The 21,347-nt window shown below is 34.5% G+C and overlaps 1 protein-coding gene across 13 annotated transcripts in view; it reads right to left on the bottom strand.

The window, feature by feature from the left end:
* Positions 1-21,347, bottom strand: part of LOC112054536 (ras GTPase-activating protein raskol) — a 230,303-nt gene that overhangs the window by 46,516 nt on the left and 162,440 nt on the right. For 2 of the 13 annotated variants that reach the window (XM_052881293.1, XM_052881296.1), the window contains exon 2: positions 12,439-12,951. The exons of 6 other annotated variants lie outside the window; for them this stretch is intronic. In XM_052881293.1, coding sequence (XP_052737253.1) covers positions 12,439-12,640 — 202 coding nt within the window. In that variant the 5' untranslated portion in view covers positions 12,641-12,951. Of the gene's footprint in view, positions 1-686; positions 901-12,438; positions 12,952-16,102; positions 16,122-16,298; positions 16,599-21,347 lie in introns of those variants that run through there. 5 more of the 13 variants (XM_052881295.1, XM_052881292.1, XM_052881294.1 and 2 more) reach the window with 5 other exon arrangements.

The raw sequence follows: 21,347 nt of genomic DNA, 5'->3' as shown, positions 1-21,347 counted from the left end.
CAACAAGTTTCAACACGTGCAAGGAAATAATATAACTTGTCCCTCCGACAGTTCGCTTCGGATTTCAGACCTAACACTGCCTGATATCAAAGTTTGTATTTTTAACTCAAATTGTCCCTTTCATTGAATAAAAATAGTTAAGGTACGTAGATGCTTTCGTAATATCCTTTTTGTACATTACTTATTGTAAAGTTGAGATGGTGATAAGTAAAATCGTAAACTTAAAAAGAGCTTTTTAAAGTTTAAAAGTAAACGTTAAAACTAAAATAAAGTCCTACCCGATTCAAAATTTTAACTTAAAGAAAGAATAATCTGATAATCGTAATCTTAACCAACCCTAAGTTTTCATAATAGGCAATTAATTTCCATAGATCATTAAAGAAAACATTAATTAAATCCGGTTGTAATCAAAATGTCAATTTTGTTTATTTTATGATAGCCAGTATTGTGTGCAGTTATTAATAATGTTTGCTATTACATAATAGATAAGGCCTACTTTGATGTTTGTGTATCTATTCGATATAACCTTTACTTCAAACAAGTTTTAAAACAGTTCATCCACGATCTATAAACTTTTATAATAAATCAAATGTTCAATACTACAATTTAGTTTCAAACAAATGTGTATTATAAAAACATAATTTAGACGTAGACTAAAAAAAAATGGGTGCATAGCGATTAAGTACATAATGTTACAAATTCTCCATGGGCCAAAGATATTCCAACAAAATCACTTTTGCAACAAAAACACTGAACTATTATCACGACACAGAGTTTCACTCACTTTCACAACATAAACAGTCACATTTGCTCAAAAAATAACAAAGATTGGAGTAAAATTATCGCAAGACTCGAAACGCGAACGCGCGCGGCAAGCGAGCCGAAGTAGACTCGAGTAACTTTGTTGACAAGCGAGGCGCGAGCACTCGCGCTGCCATATTTGAAAGCTTCGCTTCCACTCGGCTGAGATCGGCTGTGTTCGGTGACGAAGTTCATGACGATTGCAGATTCATGGCGCGACATCGAGCTTACTGTAAGAGCGAGCTTTATAAAGTTTTTATAAATCACTAGCGTACAATAACGCGCAATACCATCGTAAGAATTTTTTTTTGGATCAGGAATCGCAGGCGTGCGCAGCAACTAACCGAAGCTTTTTAATAGTAAAGCTTAGGAACGCATATAACATACCTACTCGTTAGTACTAATTAACGTAAATCTTTATTTACATTTTTGTTAATAATAAATTAGGTAAGTACGTAAAAAATGGTTTAGTGTGGACTATGTTTCTTGTCACTATTAAAGGCAAGCAAAACCTCTAAAAATCTGTAGCTTGTAAGTAATAATTTACGAATGTAGGTACAAATTTAGAATAAGTATATAGGTACCTTTAACTATAACGGAAAAAAGATTGTGTCAGAAATTTTAATTCGTAAGAAACTTAGAGCTTCATTTTCCTAAATTCCATTTGTTAAATTTAATTAAGTTTCATTACTAAATTAAAATGTCCATTTACCTATCTAACACTTTCTTATTACTTTATCAACAAAAATTAATTAAAAACAAAGAATGAAAGAGAAATTTTTACTGAGGCCATTACGATTCTGCTAATATTTTAATGAGAATTTTTTTTACTAATTAAGCTCCTAATGCGCATTGTGTGCCTGCCAACGTAAATACTTATTAGAATATTTGCTCTAACTTACTTGTACCTTGCTTTGTCTTAAGGTACAAGAACGTCAGGTTTGCATTAAATTTCTTCTATGTCATAGACACAGATTTAAAATAGATAGTCAGATAGAGCGCCCGGAACACGACGGTGTCGTAGCCGTTTTAATACAAAATTCAAAAGTAATACATTCGCGAGTCATTATGACACGAAGTGTCGCATCAGTCATTTTCAATATTATTCAAGAAAAATGGCGTCTCATGTTTTCAAATATTTTAATAACTGTTCACAAAAACTAAAAAAAGGAGTATTTTTAATTGATAATTACTGATTATTATATTCATTTACGTAATTATTGTCAGTGTAAAATTTTGAAATACAAATTATGAAAAAAGTTTGTAGATGCAGATGTCAAGAAGATGCGTGATGTTTGGTTTGTTATGGGTTTCACCGGCTTAACCACGCTGCTTGTAAAGACTCATTCTGAACCATTCTTTATTCTGTGGTTATAGATTGTTACTTCCTACCACTCTACCCAAACTCTATATAAAACTTTTGCTGCTTTGGTACAACTGTTATATTTGGTATATATATATATCTACTTCTACTTACATATATCTACTTTACAGAATGGAGGTCAACGCAGTCTTCGATGCCGGAGCCATAAGCATGACCATACTGGAAAAATGCCATTGCATTTTGAGCCTTTATACATATTGTCTTAAAGACCGCGAGTTCATGGGATTGAAGATTTCTTTTACGTCCAGTACTTACAGGTAAAAAGCTGACAGTGTATGTTAGACTTTATGCCATTTATAATAAGAGCTACAGGCTTGTATTTACAAGTACATCGAATAAATCACGATACAACAGCTTGGTTGGCTTGGTATTACAAGACGATCGGTCGTGAACCTACTAAACTGGTTATGGTATTGTTCTGAACTTCGAGTGTTCAAGCAAGGGCTTTAGAACATCCGTCATGATGTTGTTTATTCATTACGTAATCAAAGTACTAAGGACATAAGGAGATTTTTCACAATATGTTCATAAGAAATCATTAACGGCTATACGTGTTACTGAAAATAAAATTATGATAACGCAAAATAGCAAAAGAAACGCTAACGAAGTAATGTTAGAGCTTCAGTGACTCAACGGTAAGAGCAGTGGGACTTATCACCGAGGGGTGGTGGTTCGATCCCCACTCCGTTGGTCTATTGTCGTACCGACTCCTAATACAGTATTTCCCGACTACTTGGAGGGAAATGGGAATATTGAACATATTAAAAAAATACATATATGGCAAATATTCTTTAAAAAAAAAACAAAAACAGAATGCTGAAAATAAATGTGCGCTTTTTACGTAACACTTTCATTACAAGTTGTCCAAATTCATTACTTTATTATGAACTAGCGATCGCCCGCGACTTCGTTTTTTAAATTTTTCCCCGCGAATTTCAATTTTTCGCGCAAACATCCATGGTCCCCAACCATGGATGTGGATATGGATGGCTGGATGGAAAAAAATTGCCTATATGTTATCCAATAACCTCCTGTAACTTCCACTTTTATTAATATGTATTTCATGAACATAAGACAAGGCTATATGTACTTATTGGTGGAATTAAAATTATGATAAAGTGAAATTGGCAAATGACGTAAAGCTGAAAATAAATGTCGAGTGCTTTTACGTAACACTTTCGTCACAAGTTGTATCATTTATTTACTATATTATCAACATTATAGTCAGCCCTACTTGATGTGTACTGTTTAACAACACACAAATTAAAAATGAATTTAGAAAACGCATGTCATTTTATAACTTATTTATTTATGTATTGTTTTTTTTTTGTAAAATATTATTCAAAATATACCTATTTAACTACATCTAATTATTGTTCTAAGCTTATTAATCAAATTTATTTTCATCAATTTAAGAACAAGTTAATTATAATTATTATTAGGTGTGAAATGACTAGCGATCTTAAACGTCATTTTTAATTTGTTTGTTGGTAAACAGTAGGTACACATCGAGTAGGGCTGACTGCTGAAACAGTCTACGAAATTAAGAATCTACTAAAAACCAGCGCTGAATGTTCTGAATGTTCACAAATGGTAAATTGCAATAAATTAAAGTCATACAGATTTACAAGTGTTTCTACTAAATAATTGAATTTTTAAACTTAATTAGCTAATTTACAATTGAATGAAAAATATTAAAATCATTATTATTACATTAAATTTGTAAAATAACTGGTAAATTAACTCCTTTGGCAGACTGGTGCGTAGCGCACTCTAGCGTTAAGTAGCAGAACCAGTTCAACTTCAGCATTTCTTATTACTTCAGGTAGATGGCGCTGTACATCGAAACACCTAAAATTTAGCTACAGAAAAACCTATCCAAGTAGGTATACTTTAAGAAAATTATTGTTTAAGTTATAAATAACATCATAAAAATATTGTGTACGCATTTTCCAGGTGTTTTCCAGAGGTGATTATTTGTTACAGATGGTTTGAGACATTTTTCCTTAGTATCTAATCTAAACTTTTTAATTTCACATAAGTAGGTAGGTAGGTATGCTTTTAAAAGTTATTGTTTCCCTAAATTTACAAACAAAACCACGTAAGTGTAAAAGTTAAAATACTATCATTTCCTGTAGGTGGCCCAAATTTCACTCGTTTCTATTGTGTATGCCATTTTGAATACCGGTTCTTTTGACCAGTATATTAGGTACTCGTTTAATACACAAATTAAGATTAATATTTTGCAAATTGAAGCAACTATTCTCATCTATCTACAACAACGATATTTCGTTGATCTATAGGTACTATAGATAAAAACCCATCACTATAGATTCTATAGTGATGGGGTTTTGAATAATTGTCTGCTCGGTCACTACAAACAGGAAAAATTAAACAATTTTGATTCATTTTGATTTCAAAATTATAGGTATACCTATGAATTTCATGTTTGAAAACTCTAATGAATAACACACATGCTTTCTTTATATACCTACAATCTACATAATATGAAACGCTTTAATAAATTAAAACCATTGGTGTAATAAACTCATATGTACATCTATAATAATAGTTAATTAAGAGACGTTGAAAATCACCTATCCGGATTGCGATTCCGCTATTTTAAATTCGCCGACGAACTTTTCGCCTATAACATTCTCGAATTGGAACTTTGTGTTTAAAGGATGTCAAAATTAAAATGTTACTAACAACGAAGTTGCCATGGAGACGAACGATGTCACAACGGTGTAACTTTGCAGAATGCGGGGACTGCGTTGAATACAAGCTCGGGTTTGAAATGTTACGTCAACGTTGAAAGTATGAATGGTAAAAAGTGTCGCTGCGTACAACGGGACCGATTGCCAACTGAACGTGTCAGAATATCGATATAAATAGACGTCCGAGTGCAATGTACGGGATAATTCTGAGGCGGTGCGTTAAGTAGCTTTCCTCTTTGTCAGGGAAATACGAGCATCTCAATGCTTTGAGCCTTAAGATGACCGCTTGTATTTTTTATTTTTTTTTATTGTTGACAAGTTAGCCTTTGACTATAATCTCACCTGATGGTAATTGATGATGCAATCTAAGATGGAAGCGGGCTAACTTGTTAGGAGGAGGTTGAAAATCCACACCCCTTTCGGTTTCTACACGACATCATACCGGAACGCTAAATCGCTTGGCGGTACGTCTTTGTCGGTAGGGTGGTAACTAGCCACGGCCGAAGCCTCCCACCAGCCAAATAATGTTATCAGTTGTAACAGGAATCTATTCTTTAAGGAAGATTACGAAGACTAACTCGAATTTCAGGGAAGCTTTTCAGCTTTTCAGGGTATTTTTAATTAATCGAACGAATACTGAATGCAACATTTATTTATTTACTTAAATAATTATGTATTATAATATTTATTTAAGTGATTAACTAATTTTATACATATCAGTTGTGTTATTAACGTCCCGAAACTCTCCTAACTTTACATCAAAGCTACACTTTCCAGCCTATTCAGTGCAAACAAACAAACAAAGAATCAATATTTTTCCTGTTTATAATATTATACCTATATATTACATTCAAAAAATGAATAGTACAAAATTAGGGCAGCTAATAATAATAATTTATTTACTTTGTATTGAGGCAGGGAATATGAAACAGGTAGTGAAGGAACGCTTCTTTGGCCGCCTGAAAAAAGTCCTAAAAAGTCTTTTATCAGGCGGTAACAAGGTGCGTGCCTTTAATAGCTGGGTCATGCCCTTACTCATATACACTTTTGGCATTCTAAAGTGGACTCAAACCGAACTGGATTCCCTGGACTGTAAAGTCCGCAAACTGCTGACGTCATACCGGATGCATCACCCCCGTTCATCTGTAATGAGATTGTACCTCCCACGCAAGTGTGGAGGACGTGGCTTCTTAAACGCCAGGAACCTCCATAATCGTGAGGTGTGCAATCTCAGAGATCATTTTCTCAAGATGAATGTGAGTATGTATCAGGATGTCGTTGCAGTGGATAAGGGACTTACCCCGCTATCCCTAGGCAAAGAGAACTGGCGCAAGCCTATAGTAATCAGTAACTCAGATCGTGTGGCAATATGGAAGAGCAAGGAGTTGCATGGACGATTCTACAAGGCCCTTACTGGGCCGGATGTAGATCAAATAACATCTGTATCTTGGTTGCAATTCGGTGACCTCTTTGGGGAAACCGAGGGTTTTGTCTGTGCAATTATGGACGAAGTTATAAAGACGAGAAACTACCGGAAACACATTATGAAAGATGGCACTCTAGACATCTGTCGAGCGTGTCATCGTCCTGGGGAGTCCCTTAGGCATATTGTGTCCGGGTGTTCTCACCTTGCTAACGGCGAATACTTGCACAGACATAATCAAGTAGCCAAGATAATCCACCAACAGCTTGCTCTTCAATATGGCCTTATCGATTTTGAGATGCCTTACTATAGGTACGACCCAGCGTCAGTTCTTGAAAATAGCAGTGCATTGCTCTACTGGGACCGAACGATTATCACTGACAGGTATATTGTAGCCAATAGACCTGATATAGTGCTAGTCGATCGGTCAGTGCGTCGTGCAATAATTGTTGATATTACTGTTCCACATGACGATAATCTGGTTAAAGCCGAAAAGGAAAAAGTATCAAAATACTTGGACCTTGCTCACGAGATTACCGCCATGTGGAATGTTGAGTCAACTATTATTGTTCCGATAGTTGTTTCAGTCAATGGTCTTATAGCGAAAAGCTTCGACCAACATCTTAAGAAGCTTTCGCTTAACTGTTGGATCAAGAGTCGGATACAAAAGGCAGTGATTCTTGAGACGGCGCGTATTGTGAGGAGGTTCCTCACTCTGGAGCCCTGACCACCGGTTGCTTGGACACTCAAATGTCCCGCAGCGGGAGGGTGAATTTTTTTTTATAAATTTTTAATAATGTTTTGTATTTTATTATACTTATATTGTTAAAAATTTAAAAAAAAGAAGTAATAAATAAATGAGAGAAAAAAATAATTTATTAACCCAATTGTTTGCACAAGCCTCATAATTATTATTATAGAGGGATGTGTAGCTAAGACCTACCGCGATGATATACTCGTAATGCGGGTTAGCTAAGGATACTCGTAAAATATACAGAAAGGATAATGATTGTCTCACTATATGGGATAATGTTTGACGAAAGGAAAAACCAAAAAGCTCATTTCATAGTCCGAATATAGCCCACGACCTCCTTTGTTAAACATATAAATCACCAATGAGGAAGATATTACTGAATATATTAATTTAAATTTAATATTTACTGCTAAATAATGACTAATAATATATTTGCTCAGCGAAAAATATCTTTAAATAAGGAAACAAGAAATATATTTTTATAAAAAAAGGAAAAAATACCTTTTTCATTAGACAACTAAAAAGAACATAGGAACATTAGAAGTTAAGAATATATAAAGGTTGTAAAAACCTTGAATATACATACTGTGTGTAGGCATAGAATACACGAGCAGAGAACGGGGAGTGTTGATCGATCGTCAAGGAATTCCTTAACCCTACATCCAGTAGTCACAAGTTCAGGACTCTGCTCAGAGTTTTTCTCTCTACCACGCGATGGACCCGGCACCCGCACAGTGAATCCATGGAATGCTAAGATATTCGTCTCTCTCAAGACCTTTACATGCAAAGTTGATAATTTGATGTTAATCAACGTGATGCAGAAGCGGCAATTAAACACAAGGATGAGATCATAAATGACTTCACGACGTTCCGGCGAACACTTCGACAACTAGTCTTAATTGTGACCATTAATTATACACAACATAATATTTACATTTATTAAATATGTTCTATGTTGTTCGAGCACATAATTTTGTACCATATTTGTATTATTAAAACAAATGATTATAAATCTATACTAAGTAATATTATAAACAGGTAAATTATGTGGTGTTTTAGGGGGTAATCGCTGGATCTACTAAACCGATTTTAAAAAAATCTTTCACCACTATAAAGCCACGCTATTTGTGAGTGTCACAGGCTATAATATATCCACGGGAACGGGAACTACGCGGGGCGTTAAAATCGGGGCGTTGGCTTGTCAATAAAAAATATACACAGCTACGATATTTGATAATAAAACATACATTATTAATGTGTTCCAAAAATAAAAGTAATAAAGTTTACCTAGCTATTTCTGTGACAAATAATATGGAGTAATAAAAGCTCATTTGGATAACAATAAACTAAATAAACAAACAGAAACACATTTCAAATAATATATTACGAACGTAATATAACGTGTGGCTATAAATCATTTTATATGGGTTACGCTATCATGGTATTAAATGTCACGATAACGCGCTTCCAACGTGAGAAAATAAACATTTAGCCTGACAGAGGGTTATCAAGTCACAGTGAAAAACCTTCCTGTCCCACTCAAAATATCATTCACCCGGCTAACAATGGGGAAGAAGACAATATGCCTCTAAGCACTCCACTTCCTTCCAGCGGAAGCTATATAAAGCCAGCTCTACCGCTTAGCTATCAAAGGATAGAGATAAACAAGATACATAATGTTAAAATGTAAAAACAAACCACGGAAAAGTTACTTGAAAATTTAAAAAAAAACTGCAATTACTGCATAACTAGTTCAAGGCTCTATAAAGCTGATAGTAAAATAACACGACCCTTATCTTGTAGCATAAATTAATACATATCTAAGTTAACATGTTAAATGATCATCGTTTCCCAATGCATGTTTCATCCCATGATTTAAATAATTTCATATTTTCCAAAACAAAACAACTGTGCCTCCATTGATATTATTAAAACGTAAATTATCAAAATTCTTAGCATCGATATCGTATTAAAAAGTGTATGCACAATCAGCGACCAAAAAACATCCCCACTCAATGAGTGCTAAACACAACTTCTTGGCACTAAATTCAAGTAGTCGCATTTGCAAGTTCAACTTTAAGCTCAATTCTTAAGGTTGAATTTTCTCTGAATTTGGGATATAATTGAATATTGGACTATAAAAAGGCCTTTAGGTATACATTTCTTTACCAATAATTCTAAAACTGTCAAAGAAAAATTGGCCAGTTTTAAGTGAAATTTTCTACATGATTGTGCGTCCTTTTATTGTAAGAGGTCAATGATTATTAGGCATAAATAACCAAAATTTTGCAAGGAACGTCAATAGCAAATAACTACTACATATGGTTAACAGATGCTAATTACGAAACATTATTTAACCTTGGTTTGAATTAGTATCAGTGTAGTGGTATCAGTGCGGAACGGAAGCATAGAATGGAACCAAAAAGGGTGGTACGGGAGGGACGGGGAAATGGGAAACGGATGTGTTCGGAGGCACACAGGTGCGTCCTACACCGCAGGAATACCTAACTAAGGGATCTACAGGCATGTGTCATTACTGTCACGGAAAAAGGACAAAAGATTTTTTTTTTTGTGATGGTAAATTCAAAATCACCGTCCCTAATTATACGATAATCAACAACCCCACAAAGTTGACTGATTTGACAGCAAAGACGATTTGGCGTAGTTATATAACATAACGTTTTAATTTAATTTGAGTTTCTATTAAACACAAGTACAACTTATTTTTTAAAATACATTAATTCAAAATCACCATCCCTAAAGATAAACGATAAGATTATAAGATGATCAAAACCTCACAAAGATAACTGATTTGACTGCAAAGACGATTTGATCTAGTTCTATAACAGAACGTTATAATCGTGTGTTTCTACTAAACACAAGTACAACTTATTTTTTAAAATACATGTTTTCTTGATCTAAAGATTGTGTAGCAGCGATTCTTAATAAACAATTTATTAACATAGGACTACTTCATCGCGGTCAGTAAAACCATTCTATAGTATGTATAATGTACAAAAAAAAATTAATCTACGAGGTTCCAAGTGAGCTTTATGTTTCTTCAAATAAGACTGTGTTTTGGACAGAACATAGATAGTAATGGTCACGACGCATTATGAATTAATTCGCCCCTCAAATGCGTTACTTCATTCATTCAAATCAAATAGATACATGAAAGGAAACGGCATTTACAAAATATAAGAATGCGGAAACTTTAATGTATCTACTTATGTCGGAAGAAGTCTTTGATAATTCATTTTAAACAATATGCCGCCATAACCTAAGGCAACTACAATAATTCTTTGTGATTCCCCGTACTCTTCAAGTCGTGACTAATAATACTTTGTATGGAAAGTTTATTTTTGAAGACTAAGTAGCCGATATTTTATTCATAATATCATAGAAACGCATCACGAATAATAATATTATGACAAAACAAGTAACTCTTTAAGTATAATATATGTTTCTTAAATTTTGATAAATTTCAGTACACCGATACCTATATAGCACCCAGAAAATTAAGAAGATTACCATTTATGTTAAAGAACGAAACATTTAGAGGATGAAAATATATGATGAAAGTTTGTATACAGAAACCAGAGATTCAGAAATATTAAATATCAAAATGAAATAACCAAATTCAATCCTGATTATATAATGATTTATTTATTTTGCTATCATCCGCGAAAAGTCGACGAACCCATGCGACAACGTCACCCAGGTCCGGCAAAATACTCTCTTTGCAATTGCACGTTGTAGAGTCAACATCTCCTGAGGATGCTCCGGTTTCGGGGTGAAACGTACGTAGAGAGTATTTTGCCGGACCTGGGTGACGTTGTCGCATGGGTTCGTCGACTTTTCGCGGATGATAGCAAAATAAATAAATCATTATATAATCATGATGAACTTCCGCAAAGTAACGCCTGCTTCTATCCAAAATTCAATCCTTTCAAGTAATTGGCACATAGATTTATGAAAATCAGGTATTTAATGCGGAATAGTATTTAAAAATAGCGACAATTATGTATTCCAAATGATTATATCTGAACTGAAACAAACATCTACTTAAGTCGGTGCAAATACTTAAGTGTTATTCTCAAAGCTAAACCAACTAAACCTATTCATATGAAATTGGTTTCGCTAAGCAATAGGTAAGTATGTTAATTGGTGATTAAATGGCAAATAGAGACACCGCCGCCTATTCGCAATGCCAAAGTTGTTTAGGTATTCCGTAAGAGGCAGTTAAGAGGTATTATGTATCCGGTGATGTATGAGTCACCAGATATTACGTACTTCATCAATGTCAAGATCAAATCACGATCTTGTCTACTCACCGGTATTATTGTTTGCGAAGATTACAAACTAAACGTTTAAGCTAACAACGTTTATGACGGAAGAAAAGTGTTGAATATTTTCGTTTTATGATCATAAAAGTGCAACTGATATTACCTACATAGTAAGTAGATTTAGTTCAAACGTATTTTGCAATTAAACAAAGGTTCCTAATACATGGAACTTCTAACATAACATAACAAATATTTACACATTTATAGGCGTTTTCAGTAAACTTAAGTACAAATCTAAAAGCACAATAGTATTTGGCACAATCATTTCTCTAGATTCTAAAAGGAAGTCCATTATGAAATTTTAGCATAATATCAATAATTTATTTATGAACACGGAAAACTCTATTATTTCAACTTCACTGGTTTATTAATAATAATATTGCATTTCAACGATAATTAAACTCATTAAAGTTACATCAACGGTACTAATTATTATTTATTGTAAAGTGATGGACATTGAAAAAATATCATAAACTATGAAGCATAGTAAGTGAAAAACAGCTTATATTTAAGAGAAAACACCCAATTAAATACACGCATTGCTATATGACACGTGATGCTATGTGTCCATCAACATTTAAGAATGACATTTAAAATTACGATTATATTAAACAATCCCGATTATTACATTCATAAATACTTATTAGTATCATTGATAAAGTTATTGCATTTATCAATGATACTTATTTATTTAAAATTCTTGTGTTGTTAGAAACAAATGTCAGCTTTTAAATCAAGGGAGGCTTAACACACGTTGATGACCAAAACATTCATTTCAGACTGCATTATTACTTACGCTTACGTGTAATTAGGCCGGATCGAAGTAAAAAGCTAATTAGTGATTGAAACAAAAATTTCCTAATTAAATTTCAGTTTTAGTTTCACCAAGGGCTAAAGAAATTCTGACTATTTGAGTTTTAGGAAAAGAAGCTATGGCATGAAACATTCCTTGTTATAGTTGTTTTCTACTTATTTGCAATTGTCTAAAATGATAAGAAGTTTTCTTTACTAACCGTCAATATCATCCTGAGATGTATCGAAGTCGGCTAAAGTGACGTTGGACAAGTCCTCCACGTACACCTGCGGTTGCCGGTTGAGGGTGTGCCTGCCTCCGAGGGAGTGGTAGCAACTCTCCTCCTCGTCAGCCGCTTCCTCCGTCGAAGACCCCTTGAGACACGAGTGAAAACTCCGGGAGAGGCGCCGCTCCGTGCTCATCCTCACTCATGTCCCAATCAACTATGTTTGTTTAAATTCAACCACTTTAACACACGAGATATCTCGTGTACACACTTTCAAAACTAGCACTTCGTGTAACACTTTTTGATTTCTGAGCACATTTTTGTCACTTTTCGTCACTGATTCACTGATTCACACCCCGTTTTGTTTATCAACACCGTTGGCAATGTCATATTTTTTCAAAGTAAAGTTTGATGCATCTGATTTGATAACTTTTAGTTTCTGCGTATTTCACACTATTTGATCACGAAACGTTTGACGTTTTACTTTCTTATCTTATCGTTGAGGACCTGTGTGATTGTAAATGCACATGCAATGAGCGTTGTATTCAATAAATGAACTCGTTGTTCATGTTACATATACTAGTAACATTGTCGTATATGACTTCGGCGGATCAGTTTTGTGAGCAAGTCAACTTTTTACTTCGACAATGTAAGCTCGACGGTGCTCGTTTAACGAGTAGGGCTTAACGATTGCGAGATTCCTGGATAACCAAAAACACGACAACTACACAACTCGTAAAACACGTTAGTACAGAGCCTTGTATGACGCCTGGTGATATGACAGCGGAGGTTCATTGCCCTCCCGAAGAATGGGGTCTACCAATGTGACATTCGACTAATGAATGGCACTCGAACAAAAGGAAACATCTTTGTAAAGCGACGGGTACGTTTTCACGTGTGTTCGTTAGGTACGTATGGCTCATATTGCTCTCTAATAATAAATGGGAAGAGGAATGAAAAGTCTCGACAAAAAATGAACAAGAAGAAGACAAGCCAAGAGAAACCCTTTTAAAAGTACTAATTTGTGATGATAACACAATTGCTTGTTCTAAAGATAAATCATTTAGTATATCCAATAAAGCGGAATTTTAAAGAGAGGATTTCTATAATTTATCATAAATTATTTTTTAAGTAACCTTGATCTCAATATTTAAATTGGGAAAAAGAGTTAAGCTAGTAAAGCTAATCGATTCAACTTGATTTTTTTTTGTAATAAAACAAAATAAAAGTACAATAATTAAAACACAAAAAATAATAACACAGTTACGAGTATGTAGCCCTTACAAATCAAAAAAACACCAATCAACCAGAATAACTGACAGAAGATTACACAAAACTATGAGTTATAAAATAATTGATTTACTGCAAAAATGCAGAGGCGGAAAAGCTAATAACTTTCTCCGACAAATAACAATAAGCAACGATTCAATGAAATGAAGAATTCAATATAATAGAGGAAAAGGAAGCTAGTCTGATGTTTTTGGCGTAATTACCTGGCGCACATTTGTTGACAAAAAAGTGAAATCACAAACATGCCATTGTTTCATGGAAACTCGAAAGCACTGTGGGAGCGTCGTGATGCGAAGGCTTTAAGAAAATTGCGGAAGATGTAACCTTTTATGTTTTGTGTGGGAGATTTTTGTATACAACTTGCAAAACTCTTATTTAGCACAAGTGCTAACATACAAGAGAATGTTAAGAAAAAGAGAATAAACATAGCTTCGAGTAAATAGGATAAAATCAAAAGTAGCATTTGAATTAAAACGTATCTAACAGGTAAATTTATATTCTCTTAATGTAATAACTATAAATTATTTCATTATTAATCATTATTTACATCATCTAAATTAATCCACTGTCTGTTAACTTATAACTGTCAAGCTATCTTTGAATTGGACATATTTATTACATTTTATGATTTACAAAATGAGTTATAAATTAACAGGACAGCTATATTCAATTAGTCAGTAAAAATGGCGTTGATAATACTTTGTTATATTGTTATTTATAAGGTATTTTGCTTTCTATCAGTGAAACATGTGAGTTAAAAACTGGCGTGACGTAATGTACGGTGATAATAAATTTTCATGCATGTAAGTAAAACTATTGAAAATAAATATTTTCGTAAAAATTCAATTGAATACGTACTGCAATAAACCAATTATATTCATCATTTAACTAATTCATTTATTTAAAAATCATGGAACTATTTTTTTGTGGTAAAGTATTCACTAAACCAATACTTTGTTATATTATTTTTCTGTTCTTTATATAACCCATGATTTAATCCAGACCCGACTTGACCCAGACTTGCGTCCATTGGGTCTTAGATTAAGGTCTACAGAACAAATCTGGCATACCGCCAGTACTGCAGACCGATGTTTAGATATGCCAAGACACGGAGCGTGCTACAATAACCTCAAATGGTGCTAGCACGCGACTAAACAACATAATTAATGCTTTACATTTACGATGGTTAGTTTCTAAGCCATATCATACGACCTTGATGTGAGCAAGATAAGGAAATTAATATTGATTAGCTAAGTTATTCAACTGGTAATATGGGTCACGTAACACAAACAGGTGCTAATTGTTTCTCTTCAATTTTATTATCTAAAGTAAATTTTCAATTGGACCTAACTACTATTTCAGCAGTCGTCGAACGTCCATCGGCTGATAATGATGAATTAAACACAGATTAAATTATTCAAAAAGCTGAAAGTTCTTAGACTATCTATCTTCGATGTTAAGTTACAGATGCTCGATAACGAGAGAGACCTATCCTTTACCGATGATGCTGCTTGTTACATAAAAGTAAAAACAACTTTAATCGATGGTAGCAAGATACAAGAGAGTAAAGAATAACTATATTTCAAGTTGCGCTTACGTACAGTGTGATAGCAACTTGTGTGTGACATGTAATAAAGGCTTGAAAGCTTTTGTATCAAGGAGTCTTTGGTAAATAGGCTGTCAAGGCAAATAAACGCGTCCGGCTACGACAGGCGTTGACACAAACTAATGACGTGGCAGGTATAAATCATGTACATAAAAGCGAACATCTTCGGAGGAAACCGACGATTTGCGACGGATATGACCATTGGGACTAGTAGAGCGTACGGACTTGGATGATTCGTGTTATTAGACTCATTAGACGAGTTTAACTGGATCTCGCGATGGATTGCTGCTCATCATGATTAATGAAAACAATGTTGTTTTTACGAGATATTACTTGGTGCCTTTACCATGCCCGCTTTGTGCTGGTACAGAATTGTTTTATATTGAAAGTAAGTAATAAATACTATGCAAAACTGGTCATTCTAAAACTTCGTTGAGTAGTAAAAGTCATAATTTTAAAGTAACTAGAAGATAACAATTAGGTTTTTCTACCTTTGTGAATAAAGTTGATTAACTAGTTAACTACAAAATAACGTTTAAATACCTCAGATTTGTTATATATGTTTTTACGTGAGAGGTATGGTTAGTATTCAAATTTTCCTTCCTAACTACTATCTATACTAAGTAATGCTAATTAGCATAAATATATAATTATTTTATGCTAATTATTACTTTGTATAGTGATATCAATGCATTAAAATAGCAATTTCCTCAAAAAACGAATGAAAACAAACACTAATGAGAAACATTAACAAATCATTACCTCTTAATGGTTTAAAATGATATTTTAAACTGTTATCATTTGGATTACGGGCTTATCCATCTCGGTAAACTAATCCACTACTAACTACATTTGTCGTTAGCGAATGCAAACAACTTTTTGTATAATACAAACATTACGTGTACACACACAGAGAACTCATTTACTGAAATAGCCGTCGCCATCAAAATAAACCTACACACATCAAAACTCCGCACGAGGAAACTGCAAATAATTAGGCACACACACTATCATACTAATGACTGTTCACTGTTCACCAAACGGTGCAATTTATTTCAACTGAAAACGAATTTGCAGATAACAACTGGGCCGTAACTGAAATGGTTGGTACCGTAGAAAATAACGTAGTATCAAATGTAGAATGGGAGGCCGCGTGACTGCCTCCATTCAAAGACACTGACACACTGAAGCGAGCGAGTGACAAGACGCGAAGCGCGCGCGCATGTTAGCTCGCCATGACTATTCACAGTTTAAAATTCGAACATACTGTTGTTGAAGACTGTTGTACTCCAATTAACGCGCAGATGTGCCCGCTACACTAAAGGCGTTATACAATAAACGGTAAGTAAATGCAAAACATTGAAACATAACATTTCCATAATCATGTTATATGCAGGTTCCTTTATTTACTTGTATTATCGATGGTCGTAAGTCATAATGTATTTACACTGCTAACTTATCGAGTTTATTACATAGCACGTGTCCTTAGTCCTTTTTTAACCGACTTCCAAAAAGGAGGAGGTTCTACGTTCGGCTGTATGTATGTTTTGTTTTTTTTTTTTTATGTATGTCCAGCGATAATTCCGTCATTTGTGGACCGATTTTGAAAATTCTTTTTTTGTTTTGAAGGGTTTGATTCCAGGGTGGTCCCATTTTTTTCATGTCAGGATCTGATGATGGCATCCTGGAGAAATCGAGGGGAACTTTCGAAAATCGTAGAGATGGCTAGTGCGTTTGTTAATGTTTCCATAAGGTATTTTAAACCACTACAATTTTATGAAGGTCTGGAGTTGGTCTGATGATGGAGCCGATACACAGACGATGGATCTCGTCAACGATTTACAGCAGGTACCTTTTGTTTGGGCTTAATTTATTTGTATTGATGAGAACTTTCCACCTAGATGGGTTGTGACTGTATTAAGGGTCTGATGATGAAGACGAAGGACAGTGAAGAGAACTCCTCGACAGTTCACAGTAGCTACCTTGTGTTTGGACTTGATAAATTTGTTTTGATGAGAATTTTCCACCTAGATGAGTTGTGACTGTATTAGGGGTCTGGTGATGAAGACGAAGGATAGTTAAGGGAACTCCTCGACGGTCCACAGTAGCTACCTTGTGTTTGGACTTGATAAATTTGTATTGATGAGAACTTTCCACCTAGATGCGTTGTGACTGTATTAGGGGTCTGGTGATGAAGACGAAGGATAGTTAAGGGAACTTCTCGACGGTTCACAGTAGCTACCTTGTGTTTTGACTTGATAATTTTGTATTGATGAGAACTTTCCACCTGGATACGTTGTGACTGTATTAGAGGTCTGGTGATGAAGATGAAGGAGATTTAAGGGAACTCCTCGACGGTTCACAGTAGCTACCTTGTGTTTGGATTTGATAAATTTTATATTGATGAGAATTTTCCACCCATATGGATTGTGACTGCATAGGGGGTCTGGTGATGAAGACGGAGGACAGTCAGACAGTCAGTAGGTTTGTTCACACTCAGTAGGTGTGCTAACACTAAAAATTAAAAAATAAAAATTTTAATAAAAAAAATTCAACCGACTTCCAACTCAAAAATTAACCTAAACTAAAAAGCAAAAAATAACATCTTACCTATGTGCTACCTTCTGATCAGTTTGAAGGCGGTGCCAATCCAGTGTCATGTTTTAATTAAAGCCGTTTCTGAAAGAGCCACAGAAATTGTGTAATTTAAACGGCTTGAATTAAAACAACACTGGCTTGGCACCGCCTTCAAACTGATCAGAAGGTAGCACATAGGTAAGATGTTATTTTTTGCTTTTTAGTTTAGGTTAATTTTTGAGTTGGAAGTCGGTTGAATTTTTTTTATTAAAATTTTTCCTTTTCTAAAAATGTAATGGTACATTCACTAGATTCGTATAAAAAATATTAAGTAGAACAGTAATTAAAAAAATTATATAATGTAATAACAATATCGTATGTACATAAAAATATAGACTTCGAAACCAAGCTACGTAACACTATCGTAAAGTCGCATATAATATGTGCTATATGAAGACTTTCACTTTCATATTTATTTATTGTTCACGTAATTGTTAATCTATAGAATTTCTCATCTCAACGTTGTCTCATCGTTGCAAACGTAACGTAAGTAATACCACAGACAACAATCTCAGTATTTCGAGAACTCGTAATTTTAAGTGTGAAAGTGATTCACTTGCCACCGTAACGGTTAATGAGATAATTTAGAACTACAGAACGCCCGCTACTATGTCCGAGTAAAATTTAGTTTCTCTCAAATCCCGAGGGAATCATTGATTTTTTCGGGATAAATGTATCATAAGTGTTAATACAGGGTATAATCTATCTCCATTCTTAATTTCAGACAAATCTATTCAGTAAATTTTGCGTAAAAGTGCAACAAATATCCATACTAACTTTCGCTTTTATAATAGATAGGATAAAGAACACATAGAAGCAGGTAGAAAGATAGCAGAACAACGAATTGTAAAGGGTTGTATGTGGTACACTTGTGTAATTATTTTAAGCTGGGACGAACAAATAGAAGCTTGGAATGTGGTCTGTGTGCTTCGGAGTCCAGTAGTTAACAAGGCTCGTACGAAAACGGCTTCGTTATCAAAGGCTTTTCGAAGGAAATAAACTTGAAATTAAAGCACCTGTGTATATTAACAGTTATGTGAGTAGGTTGGGGTAAACTTTACGCAACGGCGCACATGCCGTTGTAAAAATAACCCTTTGAAACGATGTGTTTAACGTACGAGTACATGAACCTTTTTAAATAAATTTCTCTCAAAACTTTAATTTTCATTTTATTTAAAAGGTCAAAAATTAAACATCCTTTTGATAAAAACAAAATGTCACAGTTACCTTAAAATAAATTTATTCCATTTTGTTTTTATCAAAAGGTTGTTTGATATCCAGTAAATATTAACAATAATAAAAAAATAGTAAAAGAGTCCCACGAATTGAGAACCTCCTCCTTTTTTCAAGTTGGTTAATAAGAAACAATTATGGAGTTGATTTGATCATATATATTTAAATTTACTACAATTTACAACTAGTATATTATCAGACAAGCAGGCACCTGCAGTCTTGTCCTCTTAAAAATTCTTATTCTGCAATGTTTAAGGAACAGACTTTCATACAAAGTTTTCCCACCACCCCCTTTAAAGTAAGCCTCCTCACTCCTTATGTGTTTGACTAAAAAGTTTGACCTATTGGTAGTTCCAGAGCTCGTTTAATTAAACAAACACACATAAAAACAAACTATTTCAATTTATAATATCAGTATAGATTCCACAGTCCTGTTAGAATTGTAAGTGCTGTGTAGGAGCTGCTAAGGCGGGCGGTGGGCGAACTTGGCACGCCGGTGACTTGCGCAAGGTGCGTATCGCTGGTACTGCCCTTCTATTCTGAGCTATAGCCTTCGAAGTGTTACTAATAAATTAAAATTCCACATACTCTTCTCATCTTCTTATTTATTTATGTATTTAAAGTACTTTATTGCGTACGAAACAAAATATAAATGCAACACCCGGCCTCCGTGGCGCAGTGGTATGCGCGGTGGATTTACAAGACGGAGGTCCTGGGTTCGATCCCCGGCTGAGCAGATTGAGATTTTCTTAATTTGTCCAGGTCTGGCTGGTGGGAGGCTTCGGCCGTGGTTAGTTACCACCCTACCGGCTAAGACGTACCGCCAAAGCGATTTAGCGTTCCGGTACGATGCCGTGTAGAAACTGAAAGGGGTTTGGATTTTCATCCTCCTCCTAACAAGTTAGCCCGCTTCCATCTTAGACTACATCATCACTTACCATCAGGTGAGATTGTAGTCAAGGGCTAACTTGTAAAGAATAAAAAAAATAAAAAAAAAAACACATCTATTCTAATATTATAAAGCTGAAGAGTTTGTTTGTTTGGTTGGTTGAACGCGCTAATCTCAGGAACTACTGGTCCGATTTTAAAAAATCTTTTAGGTAGCCCGTTTATTGAGGGAGGCTACAGGCTATATATTATCCCCGATGAAACCGCGCGACGTCAGTTAGTCTTATTATAAGCGACTGAAGTTTCTGTTTGTCGCCGATTGCTTATTAGCCAATGGGGTGAATGGTGTAAGTTGACAATTTAAATATGACTGGGTCTGCTAATCGCTGCAAATAGACAGACAAGAGAGCTATCTTATCACAAAAATACAGCAATAATTTGAAGTTTTTTTTTATACTTGGTATTTTGGTATAATTATTAAATTTACTACCTTAACTTTCAGTGACTATAAAAGTATTTTGATATAATGGATTTTGATATTTTAAGCCAGAAGTGATAACTACACTATTTTCGTTTTGGCTTCGGTGTTAAGAATCCTTGGGACATAAAATTATTATTATTAACTAAAGCAGACAGTAGTAAAACGGCGCGATACAATTGTCCTGTTAAATAGCACATAACATCGTTAACCGATAACGATTCTCTAGAATCAGCGGTGGAAGCTGTGATCTGGATCGCTGGCGTCCTTCCAAACACGCTATAGCGCAATTTAGCATCAGAAATATGCCTCTGCAGTAACTGGCCTTTGTGATTTATCTATATAGTTTGTAACCGTGAACCGAATATTTTCATTTTTATCTTTGTTCCCGAAGCCTGGATTTTCAAAAATTTTTTTCTCTTTCTTGTTTTTCTTATAATACCTAAGCTTCAAAATCTTCACTCTTATTACGAAGGCGGCTATTAATAGAGTTTCATGATGATGACAAGTTTATATATAAAATAACTAGCAGATGTCGTCAGACCTCCTTAATCCGGCCCTGGCGCAAAATCCGTTCTTAGCGGACACCTAATAACTATAAACTACCACTCTGCCAAATTTCATCTTTATAAGTCAAGCGGTTTTCGAGATGAGTGACCTTTCGCATTTTGCAAATTAGGATTAATTAGTAGAAACCCTGCGGTTTCACTCGCATATTTCCCGTTCCCGTGGGAAAGAAGTGTATACTGTATAAGTTTAGTTTATGATTTT

The sequence above is a fragment of the Bicyclus anynana genome, chromosome 4 (genome assembly GCF_947172395.1).
Source record: "Bicyclus anynana chromosome 4, ilBicAnyn1.1, whole genome shotgun sequence".
Classification (NCBI taxonomy): domain Eukaryota; kingdom Metazoa; phylum Arthropoda; class Insecta; order Lepidoptera; family Nymphalidae; genus Bicyclus; species Bicyclus anynana.
This window is presented reverse-complemented; position numbering and strand designations above follow the sequence as displayed.